General features: G+C 38.6%; 1 protein-coding gene across 1 annotated transcript in view; it reads left to right on the top strand.

The window, feature by feature from the left end:
- Positions 1-8370, top strand: part of NAALADL2 (N-acetylated alpha-linked acidic dipeptidase-like 2) — a 1157216-nt gene that overhangs the window by 1091574 nt on the left and 57272 nt on the right. The window contains exon 12 of the mRNA XM_006890336.1: positions 4551-4644. Coding sequence (XP_006890398.1) covers positions 4551-4644 — 94 coding nt within the window. The remainder of the gene's footprint in view (positions 1-4550; positions 4645-8370) is intronic.

The raw sequence follows: 8370 nt of genomic DNA, 5'->3' as shown, positions 1-8370 counted from the left end.
GCGGTTGGCGCAGGATAGAGCAGGGTTTAGGGCTGTTGTGCATAGGGTCGCTATGAGTCGGAAACGACTCGACGGCACATAACAACAATAAATTCCTGCACTGTCCCTCAACCCTTCTAAGCAAGATGTCCTTTTTCAAGAATTGGTCCCTCCTGGCCACATGCCTAAAGTATATGAGTCAGAGCTTCAAAATCTTAGCCACAAAGAACAGCCTCATTTCACCCTCTCCAAGATAAATATTTGTTTTCTTGGTAGTCGATGGGATGTTTAAGACTCTAGCATCACAACTCAAAGGCATTGATTATTCTTCTGTCATCCTTAGTCAGCTCTCTGATGCATAGCAAATAATTGGTAAGGCCATGGCCTGGACCTTAGTCTCTAGGCTGACATCGTTGCTTCTCAGTACTCTGCAGAGGTCCCTGACAGCCAACTTTTCCCAGTGCAATTTGTCTTTTGAAGATTGTTGATTGCGGAGCAGAATAACCTGTAAATATTAACAACCTTAATATCTTCTCCATCTATCATGGTGTTGCCAACTGGCACAGTGGTGAGAATCTTTGACTTCTTGAAGTTGAGCTTCAATCCATGTAAAGACTACAGTCCCTGACATTCTGCTGCAAGTGTTTCAGGTCTTCCTCAGTTTGAGCCAGCAAGGTTATGTCATCTCTGTAATGTAGGTTTTTAATAAGTCTTCCTCCATTCCTGACGCCACATTCCTCCTCATATAGCCCAGCCTCCCGAGTGGACTGTTCTGTATATGGACTGAAAAAATAAGACAGGACACATGTCTGAGCCACTCTATTCCTGACTTAAAACCATGCAGTGTTTGCTCAGTTTTGAGGACTGCTTCTTCGTCTGAGTATAGTTTTCTCATGAATACTGTCAAATGTTCTGGGATTCGCATTCTCCTCAAGTTCAGCCACAGTTTGTTGTGACCCACACAATCAAATGGTCTTGTGTAGTTGAAGGAACACAGATAGACATTATTCTGGTATTCTCTGCTTTCTGCCAAGATCTGTCTGACATTGACTATAATGTCTGTAATGTCAAGACCTCTCCTAAACCCAGCTTGTATTTCTGATAGTTCTCTGCTTTGCACTGTTCCCGTCGTCTTAGATAATGTTCCGCAACATTGCTTGAGTGTGATAGTAGTGATATTGTTTGATAATCTCCATACTGTGTTTGTTCGGCTTTTTTTTTTTTGAATGGGAATAAATACAAATCTCTTCCAGCCTGTTGGCCAGGTAGTTGTCTTCCAGATTTCTTGGTCATGAAACATCTTGGTGATCACATCCAGGGCAGCATCTGTTTGTGGAAATATTTCACTTGGTATCCCATCAATTCCTGGGGCCTTATTTTTTTTCCAAGTTCTTCAGAGATGCCTGCACTTCCTCTTTCATCTCCATTGCCTATTGATCATATGTTGTTGTTTTATTAATTTCTTCTGTGTCAGCCAGTTGTTTCTGGTAGAGTGACTCTATGACTCCTCTTTTCCTATTTCCTGGATCACTCACTATTTTGTCCTCAGCACCCTTAACAATTGCAACTTGAGGATTTGTTCTTGAGCTTCATTGGTTCTTGAATTTGTTCTTTAGCTTAAGAAATGCTGAGCGAGTTTAGCGCTTTTGATTTTCTGATTCCAGCTCCTTGCACCTTTCATTCATGTCCTTTGAAACCTTCTATTTAGCTCCTTCTTGATTTCTTCCCTTTGTTTTGGCTTCTTAGCGCTCTGTTGCAATATTCACAGTCTCTTCTGACATCCATTTTTGTCTTGTCGTCTTCCTCTGTCTGTCTTTGTAAGGACCTTTTGCATTCTTCATGTATGATATTCTTGATATCCTCTCAACACCTCACCTCAACCTTACTCATTAGTCTTCAAGGTCTCTAACCTGTTCTTAAGTTGGTTTTTAAATTCAGGTGTGATAAACTCACGATAAAATTTTGATTACTGTAGATTTGCTTTGACCTTCTTTAGCTTTAATATGAACTTACATATGAGTAGTTGATGGTCTGGCCCACAATAAGCAAACATTAATTTTTAAGAAGACTTTTAGGCAGATGGGTAAGATGAACAAACATGATGAAAGAGATTTCTTCCATGACTACATATAGGTTTGGCATTATATGACTTTTTAAAGAAAACGATGTCTTTTATATGCTATATTTTACGTGCATATTTGCCTTGGGAGCTCTAGTAACTTAGTAGTAAAGAACCAAAGACAGATGATTTGAAACAAACTGTTCTGTGGAGAAAGACAGGCAATCTTCGGCACAAATTGGCACCTGAGAACAGTCTGGAGGGTCAGCTATGCATGATTTAATTCTGACTTGAAGCTACATAACAATAATGTTTTTGTTGTTATGTGCCATCGAGTTGCCTGTGGTTCATATTGACGCTATCAATATACATTCGCTCTGACATCTGCCCTGTTCTGAGCCAATCTCACTGTCTCTGACAGACCTAATATCATTTCTCAAGTCACTGAGTCAATCATCTTATGCTGGGGCCTCGTCTCCTGTACTGTCCCTACACACTTGCAAGCATGATGTCCTTCTCCAAGGACTGTTCCCTCATGGCCACATACTGAAAGTGTGTGAGATGACTTTAAAATCTTTGCCTCCAAGGAACAGCCTTGTTTCACCCTCTCCAGGATAGACCTGTTTGTTCTCCTGGCAGTCTACAGTATGTCCAACACTCTTCTCCAGCACCACAACTCAAAGGTGTCGATCCTTCTTCTATCATCCTTAGTTATTGTCCAGCTCTTGGAGGTATAGCAAGAAATTTGGAAGACCATGACCTGCATCAGGTGCACTTTAGTCTCCAGGCTATCATTATTGTTCTTCAGTACTCTAGAGAGGTCCATGACAGCAGATTTTCCCAGTACAATTCATCTTTTGATTTCCTGACTGCTGGTACCAAGCATGTTGATTGTGGAGCCAAGCAAGCTGAAATTGTCAATAATAACAATCTCTTCTCCATCCATCATGTAGCTGCCAATTGACACAGTGTTGAAAATCTTTGTCTTCCATATTGAAGGTTGGATTCTTTATCTTCCGCAGCAAACATACATCTATCTATCTATCTATCTATCTATCATCTCTCTCATTTATGTATCATCTAGCTAGCTAGCTAGCTATTATCTATCATGTAATAGAGCCAATAGGGGGCAAGGTTGTCGAAACATCTTAACCAATCACCCTGAGGGAATACGTCTCTAGTCCCAGACCTTCAGGATTTTCATCTCAGGACCATCAAAATCAATTGGCCTAATAGTCCACAAAGACAGATTTCTACATCTTACTTTGGTGAGTAGTACTTGGGATCTTAAAAGATAGCCAGCAAACATAAGTGACTCTATTAGTTTCTTCCTGTCTGGAACAAAGAGTGAAGAAAATCAAAGACAGCCAACAGTTCAGTGGACCACACAAGCCTCAACCACCACCCTAAGAACAGAAGAACTAGATGGATCCAGCTACTAGTGTTGACAACTCTTAAAAGATCAAAGCAGAGGATCCTGGACAGAGTAAAAAAACAAAACAAAACAAAACAAAAAAACCAACAAACAAAAAAACCATACAGAACAAAATTCAAAATGATGAAACCAACTAGCTTAGCTGGTATGATGGAAACTGGGTAGAACCTCCACCGCTATGACTCTTACCTATTTGGGTCAAGCCTTGGGCTAATTCTTTGACTCAACGTACAGTCAAGCAATTGACAGCCCTACAATGAGAGCAGTAGCACCAGGAATTTGCTTATTCTTTACAATGTTTAGTCATAAATGAAAAGGGCAAGATTTGCTTAGGAAAAAACTGAGAAGACTCAAAAAGGTAGAAGTAGAGGATAAATGGAGAACCATGGAGGAAGTTGGGAGACTGCCCTTACAATGTGGAATTGTAATTATTGTTATAAAACAAAATTTATGAAGTTTGACAAAAGCCATTTTTGTTTATAAGTTTTTAATCAGATCAAAATAAAAATAAAAATTGTATTTTATAAAATTTAAACATAAAATATTACAAAAGATGTACAAATAATTTTGGAGAAGTAGTTGAAAACATAGTATTTTAAAATAACTATCATTTTGGATGGATTTTAGATTAATTCATATTTTAAGGGAAATGAGTTATTAGTTTTGTTTGAATTTTATGTAGCCCACTAATTCAACATTGATTTTTCAGCTATTCTTTAATATTTTTTTATAATGTGATATTCTAGACTCTTTTTAAAGGAATTATTTTAAAGTTTAAGTATTATACTTTATTCTACAAGAAGCATTGTATCTTGAGATTTTAGCTCATAAAATGAACACACTATATAATATTTCTTTATATTACTCTGAGAAATGGAAAATACTGTAGGGATTTTTTTTAACTATAGAAAATACAATTTTAAAAAGCTTTGAAAGATAAAGAAATAGCATAACATTATTTGCTTTCCTCTGTTTTTGCTACCTCTGGTATATATGTGAGATGATGAAAAACAAAGCAAAACAAAACCAAACTTCCTTAATTATAGAACGCTAACTTTTTTTTCCTTTATCTTTCAGCTGACAGGTGAAGTGATTTTGCAAATTGCCAACGAGCCGGTTCTGCCTTTTAATGCACTTGATATAGCTTTAGAAGTTCAAAACAGCCTTAAAGGTAAGCTTTCTTTCAATTATAGTAATTTTTAGTAAATGTGAAGTTGGTTCAACTAATTTTCAATGAGAAGTGGATTAAGTCATCTACTGGGCCATTTGTTGGCTGGAGGGTTTTCTTGAGAAATGTCTGAAAATTCTAGCTACTTTGCCAAAAGGAACGAACAGTGCACTTATGTGAGTATAAGGCCAAGGTATAACTATTCTCTTTTAGATAGACTTACAATTCCAAACTTCGGTCTTTATTAACATGTACCACATAAAATCATAGAGTCAGTATTAGTTATACTTTATTTTGCAACTACATGAATTCTTTTAGAAATGCATTTCTTTTGGAGATTAATGTGCCTATGGGATATGGAGAGCTGTCCAAGCAGTTAAAGGATTCTGGTTGTCGTTGAGCACCTTCTAATTGGAACTGATTCATAGCTGTCCCTCCTATGGATTTTCAGAAACAAATAGTCACGTAGGAGGAGACTGCTCATATTTCTCCGACAGCAAAGCAACTGGATTTGAACTGAGTACCTTTGGGTTGGCAATTTACCACTAAGTTACAAGCGCTTTCTATCAATATCAAGGAGAAAACTAAAGGAAGTAATTTCACCATCAAAAATTCAGTTCTTCCTTATTTAGATGTATTCTTTTCTCCAGCATTCTAGAACAATCAAAAAAGTTAGCTTTTTTTTTCTTGTATCTACATACAAATCTTTCCATTAGACTGCTAATTTGTCTTCATTAATCCAATACAAAGAGCAATAGTACTGTAATTAAAGGCTGTGCCCTCATGATCTTGGAGTACTACATCTTCCTATCTGTTTTTAATGACTATTTTGGAGACATGGACTTTTCAATATATGAGGCAGTGTTTTAAGTATCAGACTTTAGCAGTAATTTTTAGAAAAGGTTTCATTCTAAAGGGCAAAACATTTCTAGTGGCTGAAAAAAACTTTTTAAAAATTCCTGTTGGTTATCTGTGTTGCTTTCTTCAAGAAAGAATATTCCAACATTTTTATTTCAATATTTCTTATGACTGATTGTAAGAGCTGTAAAACCTTAGAAGCCATTGAACTGTTAAAGCCCATTTTCCTTGAACTTGAATAACGTCAGACTGCCCTATTTTTTCTATATTTGTGGTAGTTTCTATATTGCTTCCTTTCTGCTACTGCCAAACTTCTTCCAGTCATTCTTGCGGCTGTCATTTTGACTTCTGGAATCATTATTCTGTCCTTCAATTTTTTGCTATTCCTAAAATAGTTTGACTTAGAGACTGGGTAACCCTGCAAATGACATTTAAAAAAAAAAAAAAAAAAAGTAAACCGGAACTGGTATAAATAAAGTTCTAAATAGTTCTTCTTTGAGTAATGAATATTACTGTTTTCTGCATGTTGAATTTTTTTAACAATTATTTTACTTTTTTTAATTTTTATTTTATTATGTTTGTGTGAGTGTACCGTCAAATCAGATCTGACTGATACAGGAGGAGATTGTCCCTCCTTCCCCGGCAGAGCATCTGGTGGTTTTGAACCGTGCACCTCTGGGATTGTAGTTGCAGCTCCTTACCACTAGGCCACCAGAGCTCCCCAATTATTTTACTTTTTCTAGTTCTCCCTAGTTTTCATTTTTATATTCTAGAAAATTCAGTTGGTATAGAGCATACCAATTCAAACTTTGACAGTAGTTGTTATTTGTTAAGTGCCGTAGAATTGTAGGTGACTGATAGCGACCCTATGAATGAAAGACCTGAATGGATAGTTGTATAAGTTTCATCCTTTCTCCAGGTTCACAGGGTTTCCAGAGGCAAGCTATTTCAGAAGTGGATGCCACCCCTGCTCCTAAGCTTGTTTTAACCAGGGAGCTCCACCAAACACTGTCCACCATAGGTCACCATTATCGCATTTGACACATCTACAAGCAGCAAAAAGCCACACACCCAGACTGGAGCCTTCTAGGCCTCTGCTGGCACTCCCTCCCTCCCGTTGACAGTTCAAAATGAAAAAAATTATCCCTCACAATAGATCTTTCCTTACATGTTGTGTTGTTGTTGTGATCCTTGGAGTTGGAGCTGGCCCGTAGGTGGCTCTCATGTGGGTTTTCGGTGGCACTAATTGCAGGGGAGAAGATGCTCAACGTTCTCTAGTGGAGCAGCTGGTGGACAGCATGGCTTTGCGTTGGCAGCAAAGCTCCTTTCCACTAGGACACCCCACCTACCATGGTCACGTACTTGTTTTAAATGAAGTTGTTTTAACCACTTGAAATATGAAAGGCCAGATCAAAGCAAGCAAGCAGAGATAGGGAAGATATCTACTACAGGAAGGAGCAGAAGACAAGACTTTCCCTTAGAACTGATGCCTAAAATCCACCCTGCTAGTGTCTAAAACATCATCAAGAAAACAAAAATTCTCACCACTGGGCCAATCGGCAGCATCGTAATGGGTAATGAAGAGACTGAGACAATTAACAGATTTAATTTGCTTGGCGTCACAATCAACACTCTTGGTACCAGCAGCCAGTAAATCAGGAGATGAGCTGCATTGGGAAAGTCAGATATTAGGGACCTCTCCAGAGTACTGAAGAGCAACGACATCAGGCTGGAGACTAAGGTGTCCCTGATCCAGGCTCTAGTCTTTGTAATTGCATGCTATGAATCGGAGATCTGGACAGTGACTAGAGATGACAGAAAGAATTGATGCTTTCGAGCTGTGGTGCTGGAGAAGAGTACTGAATATACCGTGGACTGCTAGGAGAACAAACAGGTTTGTCCTGGAGAGGGTGGAGCTGGGCTTCTCCTTGGAAGCAAGGATTCTGAAGATTCATCTGACATATTTTGGACTGTTGGAAGGATAGACCAGTCCTTGGAGAGGGATGTCGTGTTTGGGAGGGTGGAAGAACAGAGCCAGAGAGGAAGACCCTAGACCCTCACTGAGATGGATTAATTCAATGACTGGACTCATAGGGGTGTGTGTGCTGGAGACAGTGAGGTTGGCACTGAATAGAGCAGGTTTTAGGGATGTTGTACATAGTGTCGCTATGAGTCACAAGCAACTCAATGGCACATAACAACAACAGTCTCTAAAACTGTAAGAAGAAAATAAGTATCTCTTTATTAAAGCTGCCCACTCATACTTCTTAGTTCAGCAATGTTAGATAAATCAAACACATTTCATAGAGACTTGTTTATCACTAAAAGATGTACCTGTCATGCACCAGAAGGAGACTCAAAAGTACACTGCAGTCGGCTGAGAGCAGTGAGGCTAGGGGAAGAAAGACAGGAAGATCAGAAACAAAGAGGTGGTGAGAAGCTGCACTCCAGCCCCTCCAGGCTGTTCAAATCCCTCAGCTGCTCTGTGGGAGAAGGAGGAGAAATCTTTTTCCATGTGATTTACTGCCCCTGAAAACCCTGCTGGAGGGTCAGCTCCAACTTGATGGTACACAACAACATACACCAGCACTAAGAAATCAGAAAAGGAAGTTGGGAAACCATTTCATGTTCCATACTATCTAGGAGACTAAAACACCTAAGAACAAATCTAACCAGACACATGAGGCATTTGTACAATTAAAATTACAAAACACTGCTGAAGATTAAGGAATTAAATAGAAAGATATTCCGTTTTCCTGAATTCAAAGACATGCTGTTACTGATTAACAAATTATTAATTTGTTATTAACAAATTAATATTGTAGTTGTTGTTATGTGCCATTGAGTTGCTTGCGACTCATAGTGACCCTA

Source organism: Elephantulus edwardii, unplaced genomic scaffold (assembly GCF_000299155.1).
Source record: "Elephantulus edwardii isolate Elephantulus edwardi_28Jun2011 unplaced genomic scaffold, EleEdw1.0 scaffold00088, whole genome shotgun sequence".
In the NCBI taxonomy this organism is placed as follows: Eukaryota; Metazoa; Chordata; class Mammalia; order Macroscelidea; family Macroscelididae; genus Elephantulus; species Elephantulus edwardii.
Note: the sequence above shows the minus strand (reverse complement) of the source record. Positions and strands in the feature narration are given on the sequence as shown.